This window comes from Oncorhynchus tshawytscha, linkage group LG03, assembly GCF_018296145.1.
Source record: "Oncorhynchus tshawytscha isolate Ot180627B linkage group LG03, Otsh_v2.0, whole genome shotgun sequence".
In the NCBI taxonomy this organism is placed as follows: Eukaryota; Metazoa; Chordata; class Actinopteri; order Salmoniformes; family Salmonidae; genus Oncorhynchus; species Oncorhynchus tshawytscha.
The window spans coordinates 938,498-958,812 of record NC_056431.1 but is presented as its reverse complement, the minus strand read 5'-3'; the positions used below and the strand labels follow the sequence as shown (position 1 = coordinate 958,812).

General features: G+C 43.7%; 1 protein-coding gene across 2 annotated transcripts in view; it reads right to left on the bottom strand.

The window, feature by feature from the left end:
* The window catches only part of LOC112235376 (nuclear receptor ROR-gamma), a 31,705-nt gene that overhangs the window by 4,960 nt on the left and 6,430 nt on the right, over nucleotides 1-20,315 (bottom strand). For both annotated transcript variants that reach the window (XM_042307034.1, XM_042307037.1), the window contains 9 exons: nucleotides 16,150-16,179; nucleotides 3,686-3,771; nucleotides 3,421-3,562; nucleotides 2,938-3,258; nucleotides 2,598-2,833; nucleotides 2,070-2,202; nucleotides 1,641-1,748; nucleotides 677-787; nucleotides 214-323 (listed from right to left, as the gene is read on the bottom strand). In XM_042307034.1, coding sequence (XP_042162968.1) covers nucleotides 214-323; nucleotides 677-787; nucleotides 1,641-1,748; nucleotides 2,070-2,202; nucleotides 2,598-2,833; nucleotides 2,938-3,258; nucleotides 3,421-3,562; nucleotides 3,686-3,771; nucleotides 16,150-16,179 — 1,277 coding nt within the window. The remainder of the gene's footprint in view (nucleotides 1-213; nucleotides 324-676; nucleotides 788-1,640; nucleotides 1,749-2,069; nucleotides 2,203-2,597; nucleotides 2,834-2,937; nucleotides 3,259-3,420; nucleotides 3,563-3,685; nucleotides 3,772-16,149; nucleotides 16,180-20,315) is intronic.

Here is a 20,315-nt window from a genome sequence, read left to right as displayed (position 1 = left end):
GTGCCTGTGTGTGTGCATGTATGTGCAAGTGCCTGTGTGTGTGCATGTATGTGCAAGTGCCTGTGTGTGTGCATGTATGTGCAAGTGATTGTGTGTGTGCATGTATGTGCAAGTGCCTGTGTGTGTGCATGTATGTGCAAGTGCTTGTGTGTGTGCATGTATGTGCAAGTGCCTGTGTGTGTGCGTGTATGTGCAAGTGCCTGTGTATGTTACCTTGTCCTGAAGGCTCTCCTGGTTGTCTCTGCGTAGCATGTGGCTGAGGCATACCTCCAAGTCTCTTCTCATTCTATGTACTCTGCCTCGATCCTCAAGACAGGGGCGATCTACACACACACACACAAAAATACACACAAAAAAAAAGATTAAAAGAGATAAAATAGAAAATGTTATACCATTAATCAGCTTATTATGTTCTATGACTTTCCAGATCTATGACTCCATGGATCTATGACTATGACTTTATGGATCTATGACTTTATGGATCTATGACTATGACTTTATGGATCTATGACTATGACTTTATGGATCTATGACTACGGATCTATGACTTTATGGATATATGGCTTTACGGATCTGTGACTTTACGGATCTGTGACTTTGCTGATCTATAACTTTATTGTACTAAGATTATCTGCAGTATCATTTTACAGAATGTGTGTACATTTGTGTGTCTTACCGGGGTTAATGAGCACCAGTGAGCTGAAGAGAGCCATCTGCTGCTCAGTCAGTCTCAGGGCACACACACTGTGAGCGAAGTCAAACACCGCCACCATCAGATCACCACAGCCTGGAACAACACAGTTAGCAGAGTTAGCATCACTAAGACTAGGAACCAATTGGCAAAGTCAATATGAGATCGTGTCCTCCGTAATTATTGGGACAGTGAAGGATTTAAAAAATATATTTTGGCTCTATACTCCAAAAGTTTGTATTTGAAGTTAAAGTTCAGAAGGTTAGACACACAAATATCATACAGCCTCCACATTAACGTAGAAGTGTTAGCAAACATATTCTATTCTTTACAATAAAAGTGACTCCAAAATGACACAAAGCATTATTTACCATTCATTTCTATTGGGCACAAAATAATCTGAAACACAACCAAAACAAACAGTAAATGCATCCAATAAATGTTTTGAGTCACAAGCTTGATGTAATCATTGTGTGCTATGAATATGGGACCAAGTACTTAACTTTTTACTATTTTAATACACATATAAGTGAATTCGTCCCAATCATTTTGGTCCCCTAAAATGAGGGTGGTATGTACCCTCAAATTAAAGAGGACAGTCTGCACTTTAAACTCAGTCATTGTTTGATTTCAAAATCCAAACTTTTGGAGTATAGAGCCATAAGAATAAAAAATCCTTCACTGTCCCAATAATTATGGAGGGCACTGTAGCATCCATTCAACAGCTAAGACTAGGAACCAATGGACTAACCCAGAGACTTGAAAAGTTCACTGTAGCATCCATTCAACAGCTAAGACTAGGAACCAATGGACTAACCCAGAGACTTGAAAAGTTCACTGTAGCATCCATTCAACAGCTAAGACTAGGAACCAATGGACTAACCCAGAGACTTGAAAAGTTCACTGTAGCATCCATTCAACAGCTAAGACTAGGAACCAATGGACTAACCCAGAGACTTGAAAAGTTCAGTGCTGCCAAACTTCCCATCGAAGAAGACGGTGCTGTTCTCTGTGTTAAAACACCTGCTCATTCTAACCAGAACCACCTCCATCGATCCTGAGAGAGAGAGATGGAGAGAGGGAGAGAGGGAGCGAGAGAGAGAGATGGTGGGTAGAGAGAGAGATGGAGGGGAGAGAGAGATGGAGAGAGAGAGAGAGGGAGCGAGAGAGAGATGGAGGGGAGAGAGAGATGGAGAGAGGGAGAGAGGGAGCGAGAGAGAGAGATGGTGGGTAGAGAGAGAGATGGAGGGGAGAGAGAGATGGAGAGAGAGAGAGGGTCAAGAATGTTTAATAATGGCAATGTGCACTTCTTACAGGAAGACTTTTCTTGAGAGAGGACAGTGTAGTAAGTAGTGATTGACAGGTGGATTCGGCTCACCAGTCTTGAGCAGGGTGATCTGGTCGTTCTGTCCAAGCCCACGGAACCCTGGGATGCTTTTGGCAAACTCCACCACGTACTGTACCGCTTCAGTCAGCCTCACGGCACAGTGCTGCCACATCTCATCTACTGACTGGAGGGAGGGAGGGGGAAACAAGAGAAAAAGAGAAATGTGAGGGGAGAGGGAATACCAAAAAGAGGTGAGAAGGAGAAGAGAGAGACAAGATGCCTTCACATCTGCTGCAGGTAGCCTAGTGGTTAGAGCATTGTACTAGTAACTGAAAGGTTGCAAGATCAAGTCCACGAGCTGACTAGGCAAACATCTGTAGTTCTGCCACTGAACAAGGCAGTTACCCACTGTTCCTAGGCCGTCATTGAAAATAAGAATTTGTTCTTAACTGACTAGTTAAATAAAGGTCAAATAAATAATAAAATGAAAAACTTGATTTCAGGGGTCAGACTTCTTTTAACTTATTAATGAAACTGACTGATGATTTATAAGAGACCAGTGATGTGTTGGTACAGTACCTTGCTCTGGTAGGCATGGATCTCCTCTCTGCTGAACAACTTCCATCTCAGAGCCTGTAGTTCCTCTAGTCTGAACTGACTGGTGTCCCTATGGGACCGCACGATACTGTCACACAGCTCCTCTATGTGTAGCAGGGAGTGGGAGGGGGGGTAAGGGCAGTAGGGGTCTTCTGGGTCATACGATCTAATTCCCATCCCTATCGTCTGGTCAGGAGACGGCTGACGGGAGTCGAACCCTGAAGAAGACGGAGTGAGAAGGAGGAAGGGGTAATAGATATTAAACAGTGCTGGTCTGATTATGTGTTTTGAGTGTGTGTACAGTATGTATCCACTGCCTTACCTCTTTCGTCTGAGTGCCCACTACTAGGAGACACACAGGAGCCCTGGTAGGCCAGACCTGGAGCCTGGGACTCGCCTGGGGAGCACACCAGGTAGGGGAGCACATCTGTCAGGCAGGGTGGCAGCTCTGGCTCTCCAGGGAAGGAGTAGGCCGGAGCCGGGGCCTGGAGCAGGTGGGGTGTCCGGAAACGGCATGCCTTGCTGGGGTAGGGCAGGGCGGGTTGGGCCTCTGCCTGGAGATGCTGCTGCTGCTGACGGTGTCTCTCCACCTCGGCATGCAGTGACTCCCGCTGACGTTTCGACATCCGACCAAACTTCACCGCTGGGGAAACAAAAACAGTTTGTGGTGGAGTTGAGTTGAATTACCCTCATATAAGGTTAAATTAAAAAAATTAAAATAAGTAAATTGACATGAAAAGTGTGTATTTATTCAACCTTTACTTTACCAGGAGACATCTTTTTTTTATGTGTGTGCGTGTCTCACCATCCCGGCTCATGCCCTGGGTCACACACTTCTGCAGTCGGCAGCTCTGGCAGCGGTTGCGGCTGGCTCTGTCTATAGGACAGTTACTCTGTCTGGAACAGGAGTAGGACACGGACGGCAGCTGGCTACGCCGGAAAAAACCCTGAGGGGGAGAGAGGACCATTGACATAACCAATGAAATCCCTGGAAATAAGTCATCTGACCACACGGTTAGTTATGTCTGCTTGGTCAGAAAGAAATCAGGTGTGTAGTGCTGCAGTCTCACCTTGCAGCCCTCGCAGGTGATGACTCCATAGTGAACTCCTGATGATTTATCACCACAAATCTTACAGGGAATCACCTCAATCTGAGCTACACACACAATAACACACACATTACAGTTCACACACATTACAGTTAACAGTAACATAATACAGTTAACACACACATTACAGTTAACACACACACATTACAGTTAACACACACACATTACAGTTCACAGTAACACAAACACCTGTGGGCTACGTTGGCCAGCAGAGCCAATGTAGCCAATGTCCAAACCCAGATCTTTCAGAACTACAGTGTGAGCCCATTCAGAACTGTCTATCAAGGAGACTTAGGGAGACTTAGGGGGACTTAGGGAGACTTAGGGAGACTTAGGGGGACTTAGGGAGACTTAGGGAGACTTAGGGGGACTTAGGGAGACTTAGGGGAGACTTAGGGAGACTTAGGGGGACTTAGGGAGACTTAGGGAGACTTAGGGAGACTTAGGGAGACTTAGGGGTACTTAGGGAGACTTAGGGAGACTTAGGGGAGACTTAGGGGGACTTAGGGAGACTTAGGGGAGACTTAGGGGGACTTAGGGAGACTTAGGGGGACTTAGGGAGACTTAGGGGAGACTTAGGGGGACTTAGGGAGACTTAGGGAGACTTAGGGAGACTTAGGGGGAGAAGAGAAAGTGAAATATAGATGATGGTAAAGAGAATTGAGGGCAGGAAGGGGAAAGAGAAACCTAGACTGCAGAGAGGTAACATTAACACAAAATCAGACTGAGAAAGTTGGTTGACCACAAATATGGAGTGGAAAACGGGTTTTTGGTCTGTTTACGTGACACCTGATTACATGACACCTGCGTTGTGTGTGTTCAGGTATGTCAGTATATCTATCCCACTGAGGTTTGACCATTCCCCTAACAAATCAACAACACTTCACATGAACACACACAAACACACATACTGCAACATTGCTACAATAATACGGGGTTTAAAAAGAGACAATTTGCTTGGTTGTCATCAAACTTTGCAATCAGAGTGAAAGAATGAACACTCTGTTTTCCTCTCATTAGCATTTCTTACATTGTTAAAAATGAACCGAATGACATCAAATACACAGCGACAGACAGAAGAGACAACAGTAGAGGGGGAATATTTGCGAATGGAGAGAGGAGGAGGAGGTGAAGGTGTCAACCTCAGTCTTTTCAAGTGGTTAACTGGCTTCTCTTTTGCTCTGACTATCCTTCTTTCATCTCACCTCTCGCTCTCTCCATCCCTCTCTCTCTATCTGTCTCATAAAGGATAGTGCTGCCAGTAATAGAGTCTTTCATCTTGGTTGACACTGCCAGGAATGTCCATCCCCCCACCCCCACCCTCTTCCTCCCCCTCCTCATCATTCAACAAATCATACATTATTACATTCAGAACATATTAAAATAAATACGCTATTCTGTTGTGATTTTAGAGTTCGGGAAGAGTGTTTGTCTTTATTTTTGTTGGTGTGTGTAAGTTAGTTTGTCAAGCGGTGAGACAATCCCTTGTGTTTACAGTACAGCAATTAATTGTGTGAAATGTGTGTGTGTGTGTCAGTGTGTCAAGTTTTTGTGCCCTCTTTTCAGGTGCCACAGGAATCTCCCAGAGGCCGTAAGAGGTCAGTCAGCGGTGAAACTGAGAAACCCCCTGCACATCTGATATAATACACACTAAACTGCACATCTGATATAATACACACTATACTGCACATCTGATATAATACACACTATACTGCACATCTGATAGAAAACACACTATACTGCACATCTGATAGAAAACACACTATACTGCACATCTGATAGAAAACACACTATACTGCACATCTGATAGAAAACACACTATACTGCACATCTGATAGAAAACACACTATACTGCACATCTGATAGAATACACACTATACTGCACATCTGAAAAGAGTAACAAACTATAACCCTAAAGACTGCATGCATGGTATTGTCTATATGCAGTAAAACAACTGAACAACACTTCATGAAGACTGGCTAATTGTGTGAGAATGTTAATGGGAAAGTGGATAGACAGAATGGATGGGTGGGTAGATAAAACAAGTAGAGTGACTGCCTGCAAAACTGTATAGAGAGAGAGAGAGCTAAAGAGAGAGAGAGAGAGAGCTAAAGAGAGAGAGAGCAAGAGAGAGAGAGAGCTAAAGAGAGAGAGAGCAAGAGAGAGAGAGAGCAAGAGAGAGAGCTAAAGAGAGAGAGAACAAGAGAGAGAGAGAGCTAAAGAGAGAGAGAGCAAGAGAGAGAGAGAGCTAAAGAGAGAGAGAGCAAGAGAGAGAGAGCAAGAGAGAGAGAGCTAAAGAGAGAGAGAGCAAGAGAGAGAGAGAGCTAGAGAGAGAGAGCAAGAGAGAGAGAGAGCTAAAGAGAGAGAGAGAGCGAGAGAGAGAGCTAAAAGAGAGAGAGCTAAGAGAGAGAGCAAGAGAGAGGGAGAGCTAAAAGAGAGAGAGCAAGAGAGAGAGAGGGCTAAAAGAGAGAGAGCTAAAGAGAGAGAGCAAGAGAGAGAGAGAGCTAAAGAGAGAGCTAAAGAGAGAGAGAGCAAGAGAGAGAGAGAGAGCTAGAGAGAGAGAGCTAAAGAGAGACAGAGCAAGAGAGAGAGAGAGAGCTAAAGAGAGAGAGCTAAAGAGAGAGAGAGCAAGAGAGAGAGAAAGCTAAAGAGAGAGAGAGCTAAAGAGAGAGAGAGCAAGAGAGAGAGAGAGAGCTAAAGAGAGAGAGAGCTAAAGCGAGAGAGAGCAAGAGAGAGAGAGTGTCAGTGGTCTCTGTTTTTTTCTCTCTCAGTTCTGATTCTCAACCTCAAACAACAGGAAACCAACCTGACCCACAACCTTTCACTGTTGACGCACATACACACATGTATGTTTCTATATTTTCCATTCATTTGGGATTGAGGACCAGTATGTACCGCAGGGCTGTATGAGGATCAGCAATACCATAGACAACATATGGTGTGGGATGTGGACTCCTCCACATTAGATCATTGATGATTGAAAACACTTAGGAATAATTTGCAACTGCCACAGCAAACTGTGTTTCCATCTCGGTCCCTATCTCTCAAACTCACCCTCTATCTCTCTATTCTCTTTCTTCATCTTATTCTGAAGCCACAGTGCTGATATTGGTCGATTTCCTCTATGTGTCTTTTATTCTCATATCTCTCCACCTACACAGACCACAGGCCTCTAGATAAATCTCTCTCTCAAATATAGATCTCCATCACCTAGACCAGTCAGTGATCTTCTATGATGTGCACAGCAGCCCTATCTTTAACTGTTACAGGCATCTCTCCCCCAGGCAGCCCTACCCATCTAGTTAAGATCAACAGCTAACCTGGCTAACAGCTAACCTGGCTAACTGCTAACCTGGCTCCAACTTCATCAGCCTCCTTCACATCTGTTGATAGCACCAGTGGTGGTATTGCTGGAGCGGATGAGGAGCGATGGCAGCTAGCTAATATAACATGACCTCCACACTTCTGTCTCCTCTGACTAGTCACCATGGTAGTGTCTGCTACGGCACTATGGGCCTGGGACATCCTACACACTAACAAAAAGCAGTTCGTCAAGGGATGGCAGGTGGATCCATGTTACTGTTCTCAACCTTTACTTGACTTTTCAATCTCCCCTCAGTGTAGTAAATGATGATATGGTCTCGACAGTTACTTACATGAGTTCTCAGTCCCCCCTCATCCCATCCCTGATCTCTTTAGCCGAACCAGCTATAGGCCAGATACAGAAAAGAGAGGGAATTATTGATCTAAATTAAGAAAGAAAAGCGGGAGAGAGAGATAATAGAAGATGAGAGTAACAGTGAGCGAGAGAGAAGTGACTCGTAAGGAGAGAAGGAGAGTGGGGATAGCGAGGGAGAGCAAGAAATACTGTAGAGAGAGTGAGAGAGATAAATGTTATGCAACACTAGTCCACAGATAAATAATGTATAGATCGGCAGGTAAAGGTGCTCTCGAACGGCTAGATGTTCTTTACCATTCGGCCATCAGATTTGCCACCAATACTCCTTAAAGGACACATCACTGCACTCTATACTCCTCTGTAAACTGGTCATCTCTGTATACCCGTCGCAAGACCCACTGGTTGATGCTTATTTATAAAACCCTCTTAGGCCTCACTCCCCCCCTACCTGAGATATCTACTGCAGCCCTCATCCTCCACATACAACACCAGTTCTGCCAGTCACATTCTGTTAAAGGTCCCCAAAGCAAACACATCCCTGGGTTGCTCCTCTTTTCAGTTTGCTCTAGCTAGCCACTGCAATGAGCTGCAACAAACACTCAAATTGGACAGTTTTATCTCAATCTCTTCATTCAAAGACTCAATCATGGACAATCCTACTGACAGTTGTGGCTGCTTTGTGTGATGTATTGTTGTCTCTACCTTCTTGCCCTTTGTGCTGTTGTTTGTTCTCAATAATGTTTGTACCATGTTTTGTGCTGCTACCATGTTATGCTGCTACCATGTTGTTGTCATGTGTTGCTGCCTTGGGTTTATTTAACTCTCTGCAAACTGGAAACCATGTATCCGGAGGCTGCATTCATTGTAGCTGGGGATTTTAACAAGGCTAATCTGAAAACAAGACTCCCTAAATTTTATCAGCATATCGATTGCGCAACCAGGGGTGGAAAGACCTTGGATCATTGTTACTCTAACTTCCACGACGCATATAAGGCCTTGCCCCGCCCCCCTTTCGGAAAAGCTGACCACGACTCCATTTTGTTGATCCCTGCCTACAGACAGAAACTAAAACAAGAGGCTCCCACGCTGAGGTCTGTCCAACGCTGGTCTGACCAAGCTGACTCCACACTCCAAGACTGCTTCCATCACGTGGACTGGGAGATGTTTCGTATTGCGTCAGATAACAATATTGACGAATACGCTGATTCGGTGTGCGAGTTCATTAGAACGTGCGTTGAAGATGTTGTTCCCATAGCAACGATTAAAACATTCCCTAACCAGAAACCGTGGATTGATGGCAGCATTCGCGTGAAACTGAAAGCGCGAACCACTGCTTTTAATCAGGGCAAGGTGTCTGGTAACATGACCGAATACAAACAGTGCAGCTATTCCCTCCGCAAGGCTATCAAACAAGCTAAGCGTCAGTACAGAGACAAAGTAGAATCTCAATTCAACGGCTCAGACACAAGAGGCATGTGGCAGGGTCTACAGTCAATCACGGACTACAGGAAGAAATCCAGCCCAGTCACGGACCAGGATGTCTTGCTCCCAGGCAGACTAAATAACTTTTTTGCCCGCTTTGAGGACAATACAGTGCCACTGACACGGCCTGCAACGAAAACATGCGGTCTCTCCTTCACTGCTGCCGAGGTGAGTAAGACATTTAAACGTGTTAACCCTCGCAAGGCTGCAGGCCCAAACGGCATCCCCAGCCGCTCCCTCAGAGCATGCGCAGACCAGATGGCCGGTGTGTTTACGGACATATTCAATCAATCCCTATACCAGTCTGCTGTTCCCACATGCTTCAAGAGGGCCACCATTGTTCCTGTTCCCAAGAAAGCTAAGGTAACTGAGCTAAACGACTACCGCCCCGTAGCACTCACTTCCGTCATCATGAAGTGCTTTGAGAGACTAGTCAAGGACCATATCACCTCCACCCTACCTGACACCCTAGACCCACTCCAATTTGCTTACCGCCCAAATAGGTCCACAGACGATGCAATCTCAACCACACTGCACACTGCCCTAACCCATCTGGACAAGAGGAATACCTATGTGAGAATGCTGTTCATCGACTACAGCTCGGCATTCAACACCATAGTACCCTCCAAGCTCGTCATCAAGCTCAAGACCCTGGGTCTCGACCCCGCCCTGTGCAACTGGGTACTGGACTTCCTGACGGGCCGCCCCAGGTGGTGAGGGTAGGCAACAACATCTCCTCCCCGCTGATCCTCAACACTGGGGCCCCACAAGGGTGCGTTCTGAGCCCTCTCCTGTACTCCCTGTTCACCCACGACTGCGTGGCCACGCACGCCTCCAACTCAATCATCAAGTTTGCGGACGACACAACAGTGGTAGGCTTGATTACCAACAACAACGAGACGGCCTACAGAGAGGAGGTGAGGGCCCTCGGAGTGTGGTGTCAGGAAAATAACCTCACACTCAACGTCAACAAAACTAAGGAGATGATTGTGGACTTCAGGAAACAGCAGAGGGAACACCCCCCTATCCACATCGATGGAACAGTAGTGGAGAGGGTAGCAAGTTTTAAGTTCCTCGGCATACACATCACAGACAAACTGAATTGGTCCACTCACACAGACAGCATCGTGAAGAAGGCGCAGCAGCGCCTCTTCAACCTCAGGAGGCTGAAGAAATTCGGCTTGTCACCAAAAGCACTCACAAACTTCTACAGATGCACAATCGAGAGCATCCTGGCGGGCTGTATCACCGCCTGGTACGGCAACTGCTCCGCCCTCAACCGTAAGGCTCTCCAGAGGGTAGTGAGGTCTGCACAATGCATCACCGGGGCAAACTACCTGCCCTCCAGGACACCTACACCACCCGATGTTACAGGAAGGCCATAAAGATCATCAAGGACATCAACCACCCGAGCCACTGCCTGTTCACCCCGCTATCATCCAGAAGGCGAGGTCAGTACAGGTGCATCAAAGCTGGGACCGAGAGACTGAAAAACAGCTTCTATCTCAAGGCCATCAGACTGTTAAACAGCCACCACTAACATTGAGTGGCTGCTGCCAACACACTGACACTGACACTGACTCAACTCCAGCCACTTTAATAATGGGAAATGATGTAAATATATCACTAGCCACTTTAAACAATGCTACCTAATATAATGTTACTTACCCTACATTATTCATCTCATATGCATACGTATATACTGTACTCTATATCATCGACTGCATCCTTATGTAATACATGTATCACTAGCCACTTTAACTATGCCACTTTGTTTACATACTCATCTCATATGTATATACTGTACTCGATACCATCTACTGTATCTTGCCTATGCTGCTCTGTACCATCACTCATTCATATATCCTTATGTACATATTCTTTATCCCCTTACACTGTGTATAAGACAGTAGTTTTGGAATTGTTAGTTAGATTACTTGTTGGTTATTACTGCACTGTCGGAATTAGAAGCACAAGCATTTCGCTACACTCGCATTAACATCTGCTAACCATGTGTATGTGACAAATAACATTTGATTTGATTTGATTTGGGTCTCTCTTCATGTAGTGTTGTGTTGTCTCTCTTGTCGTGACGTGTGTTTTGTCCTATATTTATATTTGATTTATTTATTATTTTCAATCCCAGCCCCCGTCCCCGTAGGAGGCCTTTTGTCGTTTGGTAGGCCATCATTGTAAATAAGAATTTGTTCTTAACCGACTTGCCTCGTTAAATAAAGGTTCATTCATAACCCTTGACTTATTCCACATTTGGTTGTGTTACAACCTAAATTCAAAATGGATTAAATATAATTTATTTTCACACATCGACACACAATACCCCATGTTGACAACATGTAAATATGTTTTCAGAGATTCTTGCCATTTTGAGGGAAATGCAATAGAGAAATATCTCATTTACATACAGTTGAAGTCAGAAGTTTACATACACCTTAGCCAAATACATTTAAACTCAGTTTTTCAAACTTCATGACATTTAATCCTAGTAAAAATTCCCTGTCTTAGGTCAGTTAGGATCACGACTTTATTTAAGAATGTGAAATATCAGAATAATAGTAGAGAATTATTTCTTTCAGCTTCTATTTCTTTCATCACATTCCCTGTGGGTCAGAAGTTTACATACACTCAATTAGTATTTGGTAGCATTGCCTTTAAGTTGCTTAACTTGGGTCAAACGTTTCATGTAGTCTTCCACAAGCTTCCCACAATAAGTTGGGTGAATTCTGGCCCATTCCTCCTGACAGAGCTGGTGTAACTGAGTCAGGTTTGTAGGCCTCCTTGCTCGCACACACTTTTTCAGTTCTGCCCACAAATGTTCTATAGGATTGAAGTCAGGGCTTTGTGATGGCCACTCCAATACCTTGACTTTGTTGTCCTTAAGCCATTTTGCCACAACTTTGGAAGTATGCTTGGGGTCATTGTCCATTTGGAAGACCCACTTGTGACCAAGCTTTAACTTCCTGACTGATGTCTTGAGATGTTGCTTCAATATATCCACATCATTTCCCTTGCTCATGATGCCATATATTTTGTGAAGTGCACCAGTACCTCCTGCAGCAAAGCACCCCCACAACATGAGGCTGCCACCCACGTGCTTCACGGTTGGGATGGTGTTTTTCGGCTTGCAAGCCTCCCCCTTTTTCCTCCAAACATAATGATGGTCATTATAGCCAAACAGATCTATTTTTGTTTCATCAGACCAGAGGTCATTCCTCCAAAAAGTACCATCTTTGTCCCCATGTGCAGTTGTAAACTATCGTCTGGCTTTTTTATGGCAGTTTTGCAGCAGTGGCTTCTTCCTTGCTGAGCGGCCTTTCAGGTTATGTCGATATAGGACTCGTTTTTACTGTGGATATAGATACTTTTGTACCTGATTCCTTCAGCATCATCACAAGTGCAAATCAATTCTGGGATTGATTTGCAATTTTTGCACCAAAGTTCGTTAATCTCTAGGAGACAGAACACGTCTCCTTCCTGAGCGGCATGACGGCTGCGTGGTCCCATGGTGTTTATACTTGCGTACTATTGTTTGTACAGATGAACGTGGTACCTTCAGGCATTTGTAAATTGCTCCCAAGGATAAACCAGACTTGTGGAGGTCTACAATAATTTTCTGAGGTCTTGGCTGATTTCTTTGGATTTTCCCATGATGTCAAGAGAGGCACTGAGTTTGAAGGTAGGCCTTGAAACACATCCACAGGTACACCTCCAATTGACTCAAATTATGTCAATTAGCCAATCAGAAGCTTCTAAAGCCATGATATCATTTTCTGGAATTTTCCAAGCTGTTTAAAGGCACAGTCAATTTAGTGTATGTAAACTTCTGACCAACTGGAATTATGATACAGTGAATTATAAGTTAAATAATCTGTCTGTAAACAATTATTGGAAAAATTACTTGTGTCATGCACAAAGTAGATGTCCTCACGGACTTGCCAAAACTATAGTTTGTTAACAAGAAATTTGTGGAGCGGTTGAAAAACTAGTTTTAATGACTGCAACCTAAGTGTATGTAAACTTCCGACTTCAACTGTAAGTATTCACACCCATGAGTCAATACTTGGAAAACCTTCCTGGTCTTTGTGGTGGAATCTGTATTTGAAATTCACTGCTCGGCTGAGGGACCTTACAGATAATTATATGTGTGGGGTACAGAGATGAGGTAGTCATTCAAAAAACATGTTAAACACTATTATTGTACACAGAGTGAGTCCATGCAACTTATTATATGACTTGTTAAGCAAATCTTTACTCATGAACTTATTTAGGCTTGCCATAACAAATGGGTTGTATACTTGACTTAAGACACTTCAGATTTTCATTTTAATTAATTTGTAAAAATGTCAAAAAACACAATTACACTTTGACTTTATTGGGTATTGTATGTAGGACAGTGACAAAACATCTTACTTGAATCCATTTTGAATTTAGGCTGTAACACAACAACATGTGATGTGAATACTTTCTGAAGGCCCTGTATTATACATAAAGAGAGTCAAATCAAATACAGTGAGGTTGTGATGGTTTCCACGACTACGTTCATTGAGCTAATACAGAAGGGCAGTAGAAAGCCACTATCAGAGGCTATGCAGCCTAACAAAAAAGGGCCTTTTATATAAAATGTCCATTGGCCTTCACAAGGGGTTGAATATCTCTGAGCAGCGAGTGCCATTCAGCACCTTTCCATTGTCTTTGTATAAAGTCCCCTGTCAGCGTTCTGCATTTTGCTCTGTAAACGGACGAAAAACCTCAACTTTCCTCCACCGGAAACACCCAGCTAAATTACACCCGCCAACATACAGATGCATGACAAAGAGAACACGGGGCATACGGTTATCCTTAGAGAGTAAGAGATTTACTTGAGATAACATTGGAACATTGTGTGAATACTTTGAAATAAAATCTAAAATCTAATCGATGGCACACTGACATGTTTCAACCAAAAATAACTCATGTTGCATCAGGTTTTTCTGTCAAAAAATGTTGGTCTAGATAACGATTACTTGATCTGATTTTTATTCATATAAATATGAATAGATTTCTTATTTTTTGACAAGCAGTATTTGGACAAATTTGGCTATAAAATGTTACAAAGGGAATATGATCAAAGAATAAAATAGCTATAAATGTAAATATATTTTGAGTGATTATTGATCCTTAACGTTACTTACTTCTTGGTAGATATTGAACAATTTGCTATTAATGAATCAATGCCACATTTGACAAACCTTAATATGAAATATTACAAAATATAGAAGCAAATATCATAATTAGAATGAAAATACTTTAAAGTCAACATCTGAGACTAAGAAATATATATACTGTAAATGTCAAATACGTATCCATCAGACTTTCACCTAAAGGTCTTAATGCTTTACAATTAAAACATTGTGCTATAACATATTTATAATACTAATATAACTTCATTAGTAAAGGAAACATTGTGCTATAACATATTTATAATACTAATATAACTTCATTAGTAAAGGAATCTCTGGAATTGAAGACACTTTTAATTTCATGTATTTTTCAAGGTTTCTTGTGCTGTTTGAGACCCATTTAATGCAAGGTATTTGATATTGGTAGGTTATTGAGCGGTGATAGCTGATGGGGGGACAGTATGCCTCAAAATGGAAGTTGTGCATCACCCAGATGGGTGCTATATTGAAAGTGGATGTGGAAGGTATACAATTGAAAGCGCTTTGAGAGATAGTGTAAAACAACATTTTTATGCAAGATAATCCTAGATAAATAACAATGTTTTTTTACAGTATTGGCATGAGAATTCTCTACATGACAAGCTTGAAGACTATATCTTAAATTAAATGATAACCATCACACTGAATTTTTTTGAGTGGAGCATCTGAATAGTTATTTTGGAAAGTGTCATTTCTTAGTAATACCATGCTGTCTAGTAAGTAAAATAACTGAAATCTTCACAATCAATAACAAAGGCAGCTTACATATTTCAACATAAGCATTTTAGAAAGGCTGTTTTGAACCCCAGACTGAGTCCAAGGGGAACAATAATGAGTTGTGAGGTAAACCAAGTAATGTTGATGGGTGTGTGACCGTGTGACTGTGTGACTGCTCTCTTTCATTTGTCATGTTTGGGGGTGAATGTGTTACTTCAGATTTTGATATCAACTCTTTGAAGTAAAGTGAGGTGCTTTGGAAGTGTGTATGTGTGTGCAGCTGTCTGTGCGCCCAAAAGCGCAAGGAAAGTCTTTTGAAGTAAGAGAACATCAATCTGAACAGGAATTCCCCAGAAGCATCAGCAGACTCTGTTTGTGAATGGAGAACGCCGCCTGAACCAAGCCTATATGGCTATGGTGGTGGGCCACTCTCAGAGAAAAATGAAAGATTCGAAATGCAGAAATGTTCACTGTTGTATTTAAGTAATGTCATCATTGTAAAACAGTCTACAGTTGTGTTAATTATTCTAACAGGGTTTTGGAGCAAAGGTGAAGCCTCTCCTTCTTTGACATTAAAATTGGAACCCAGTGTGTGTAATATTAGAAATGACATCTGCAGTATGTTATATTCAGTGACAAACACACAGGAGATATATACTGAGTGTACAAACATTCAGAACATCTTCCTCATATTGAGTTGCACCCCCTTTGCCCTCAGAACAGCCTCAATTCGCCGGGGCATGGACTCTACAAGGTGTCGAATGCATTCCACAGGGATGCTGGCCCATATTGACTCCAATGCTTCCCACAGTTGTGCCAAGTTGTCTGGATGTCCTTCGGGTGGTGGTCCATTCTTGATACACACGGGAAACTGATGAGTGTGAAAAACCCAGCTGTGATGCAGTTCTTGACACAAACCGGTGCACCAGGCACCTATTACCATACTCCGTTCAAAGGCAATTCAATATTTTAACTTGCCCATTCGCCCTCTGAATGGCACACACACAATCCATGTCTCAGGGCTTAAAAATCCTTCCTCCCATCAATCTACACTGATAGAAGTGGATTTGACAAGTAACATAAGGGTTTGTACACTCAGTGTATATCACACTACCACACACACACACACTATGGCGCCAACCACAGAGGGGCAGCTGTGCTACGGTGTGTGTGTGTGTGTGTGTGTTTCAGCACAGGTGCTAACGTGTGCAAATACTAGCGATCCTGGCATAACCACACTGCATGCTCATATATCTAGCACACACATAACACATGGACATGAACAGACAGGCATATTGACACATAACCAAACACACACACAAACACTTACTCAAATGAGTCTTCTTGGACACAGTGTCTCCTGTAGTAAAGAAAAGACAAGTTAAATTCTGCTTGAACACAAGACACACTTCCTCTCTCACATCTTTGTTTAATGCTCTACTGTAGCTTCAGCCCCATGTCCCTCATCATCCCAACTGGGCTCATTTCAGTCTCTCTGACAGAGGAGGACTGAGTCTATGTTTCTCTGACAATAACAATAGGGCTCCCGATAGGCGCAGCCGTCTAAGGCACTGCATCTCAGTGCTTGAGGCGTCACTACAGACACCCTGGTTCGATTCCAGGCTGTATCACAACCGGCCGTGATTGGGAGTTCCATAGGCCCAGCGTCGTCCGGTCTTGGCCGGTGTAGGCCGCCATTGTAAATAATAATTTGTTCTTAACTGACTTGCCTAGTTAAATAAAGGTTACATTTCAAGTAAAAATAACAGAGGAGGACTGAGTGCCTACACAGTCCCTATAGCGCCATATCGATGCGTAAATAGAAACTGGTACAGAGGATGCTCTAAGAGGACCATCTCACAACACAGTACGGTCTCATGCCAAACTCACTATCCCTCTCTCCCCGTCTGCCTACACAGTCCCTGTTCCTCTCTCTTGTGTCACATCACAGACTGTGTGAGTGGTAGTTCTCTTGTGTCACATTACAGACTGTGTGTGTGGTAGTTCTCTTGTGTCACATCACAGACTGTGTGAGTGGTAGTTCTCTTGTGTCACATTACAGACTGTGTGAGTGGTAGTTCTCGTGTGTCACATCACAGACTGTGAGTGGTAGTTCTCGTGTGTCACATCACAGACTGTGTGAGTGGTAGTTATCTTGTGTCACATTACAGACTGTGTGTGTGGTAGTTCTCTTGTGTCACATCACAGACTGTGTGAGTGGTAGTTATCTTGTGTCACATTACAGACTGTGTGTGTGGTAGTTCTCTTGTGTCACATCACAGACTGTGTGAGTGGTAGTTCTCTTGTGTCACATTACAGACTGTGAGTGGTAGTTCTCGTGTGTCACATCACAGACTGTGAGTGGTAGTTCTCTTGTGTCACATCACAGACTGTGTGAGTGGTAGTTCTCTTGTGTCACATTACAGACTGTGAGTGGTAGTTCTCGTGTGTCACATCACAGACTGTGAGTGGTAGTTCTCGTGTGTCACATCACAGACTGTGTGAGTGGTAGTTCTCGTGTGTCACATCACAGACTGTGAGTGGTAGTTCTCGTGTGTCACATCACAGACTGTGTGAGTGGTAGTTCTCGTGTGTCACATCACAGACTGTGAGTGGTAGTTCTCGTGTGTCACATCACAGACTGTGTGAGTGGTAGTTCTCGTGTGTTACATCACAGACTGTGAGTGGTAGTTCTCGTGTGTCACATCACAGACTGTGTGAGTGGTAGTTCTCGTGTGTTACATCACAGACTGTGAGTGGTAGTTCTCGTGTGTCACATCACAGACTGTGAGTGGTAGTTCTCATGTGTCACATTACAGACTGTGTGTGTGGTAGTTCTCTTGTGTCACATTACAGACTGTGTGAGTGGTAGTTCTCGTGTGTCACATTACAGACTGTGAGTGGTAGTTCTCGTGTGTTACATCACAGACTGTGTGAGTGGTAGTTCTCATGTGTCACATTACAGACTGTGTGTGTGGTAGTTCTCGTGTGTTACATCACAGACTGTGAGTGGTAGTTCTCGTGTGTCACATTACAGACTGTGAGTGGTAGTTCTCGTGTGTTACATCACAGACTGTGTGAGTGGTAGTTCTCATGTGTCACATTACAGACTGTGTGTGTGGTAGTTCTCGTGTGTTACATCACAGACTGTGTGAGTGGTAGTTCTCATGTGTCACATCACAGACTGTGTGAGTGGTAGTTCTCATGTGTCACATTACAGACTGTGAGTGGTAGTTCTCGTGTGTTACATCACAGACTGTGTGAGTGGTAGTTCTCATGTGTCACATCACAGACTGTGAGTGGTAGTTCTCGTGTGTTACATCACAGACTGTGTGAGTGGTAGTTCTCATGTGTCACATTACAGACTGTGTGTGTGGTAGTTCTCGTGTGTTACATCACAGACTGTGTGAGTGGTAGTTCTCATGTGTCACATCACAGACTGTGTGAGTGGTAGTTCTCGTGTGTCACATTACAGACTGTGTGTGTGGTAGTTCTCATGTGTCACATTACAGACTGTGTGTGTGGTAGTTCTCTTGTGTCACATTACAGACTGTGTGTGTGGTAGTTCTCGTGTGTTACATCACAGACTGTGTGAGTGGTAGTTCTCATGTGTCACATCACAGACTGTGTGAGTGGTAGTTCTCGTGTGTCACATTACAGACTGTGTGAGTGGTAGTTCTCATGTGTCACATCACAGACTGTGTGAGTGGTAGTTCTCGTGTGTCACATTACAGACTGTGTGAGTGGTAGTTCTCATGTGTCACATTACAGACTGTGTGTGTGGTAGTTCTCGTGTGTTACATCACACACTGTGTGAGTGGTAGTTCTCGTGTGTTACATCACAGACTGTGAGTGGTAGTTCTCGTGTGTTACATCACAGACTGTGAGTGGTAGTTCTCGTGTGTCACATTACAGACTGTGAGTGGTAGTTCTCGTGTGTTACATCACAGACTGTGTGAGTGGTAGTTCTCATGTGTCACATTACAGACTGTGTGTGTGGTAGTTCTCTTGTGTCACATCACAGACTGTGTGAGTGGTAGTTCTCTTGTGTCACATTACAGACTGTGTGAGTGGTAGTTCTCGTGTGTTACATCACAGACTGTGAGTGGTAGTTCTCGTGTGTCACATTACAGACTGTGAGTGGTAGTTCTCGTGTGTTACATCACAGACTGTGTGAGTGGTAGTTCTCATGTGTCACATTACAGACTGTGTGAGTGGTAGTTCTCATGTGTCACATTACAGACTGTGAGTGGTAGTTCTCGTGTGTCACATTACAGACTGTGTGAGTGGTAGTTCTCGTGTGTCACATCACAGACTGTGTGAGTGGTAGTTCTCTTGTGTCATATTACAGACTGTGTGAGTGGTAGTTCTCATGTGTCACATCCCAGACTGTGTGAGTGGTAGTTCTCTTGTGTCACATTACAGACTGTGTGAGTGGTAGTTCTCGTGTGTCACATCCCAGACTGTGTGAGTGGTAGTTCTCGTGTGTCACATCACAGACTGTGTGAGTGGTAGTTCTCATGTGTCACATCACAGACTGTGTGAGTGGTAGTTCTCATGTGTCACATCACAGACTGTGTGAGTGGTAGTTCTCGTGTGTCACATCACAGACTGTGTGAGTGGTAGTTCTCGTGTGTCACATCACAGACTGTGTGAGTGGTAGTGAGAGAACATGGAAATGTGTTGCTGTAATTTAAGTCTTTGAAACATAAGCAGGTAAAATACTTAGTCATATCAGGACAGTATCCATGACCACAGTAATTACACATAAATGTCCTCGTGCCGACTTACTAACCAATTAGACGCTTCAAAGATCCCTCATTTGGTTTCAAAACAACCTAAACAAGTAGTCATAGTTAACCATTTACATATTTAGACAAAAACGACCAACTATTTTGAAGACTGATTAGGCCCAACTTCCACCTTGACATTGTATAACTACATCACTTGTGTATTTTTACAATAAGTGATAATGCTGTGCAAGATGTTTTGAAATATATACATTATTATCAAAGTAAATGGTTACATTATATCACTTCTACAGCCCTGTAGAATCAGACGAAACAGTTCTATTCGGACTCCATTATGCTTCTAGAAGAACTAGAACAAAAATAAGCAGACACTTGGGGGGGCAGCTAGCCTAGCGGTTATGAGTTGGGGGCAGGTAGCCTAGCGGTTATGAGTTGGGGGCAGGTAGCCTAGCGGTTATGAGTTGGGGGGCAGGTAGCCTAGCGGTTATGAGTTGGGGGGCAGGTAGCCTAGCGGTTATGAGTTGGGGGCAGGTAGCCTAGCGGTTATGAGTTGGGGGCAGCAAGCCTAGCGGTTATGAGTTGGGGGCAGCTAGCCTAGCGGTTATGAGTTGGGGGCAGGTAGCCTAGCGGTTATGAGTTGGGGGAAGGTAGCCTAGCGGTTATGAGTTGGGGGCCGGTAGCCTAGCGGTTATGAGTTGGGGGTAGGTAGCCTAGCGGTTATGAGTTGGGGGGCAGGTAGCCTAGC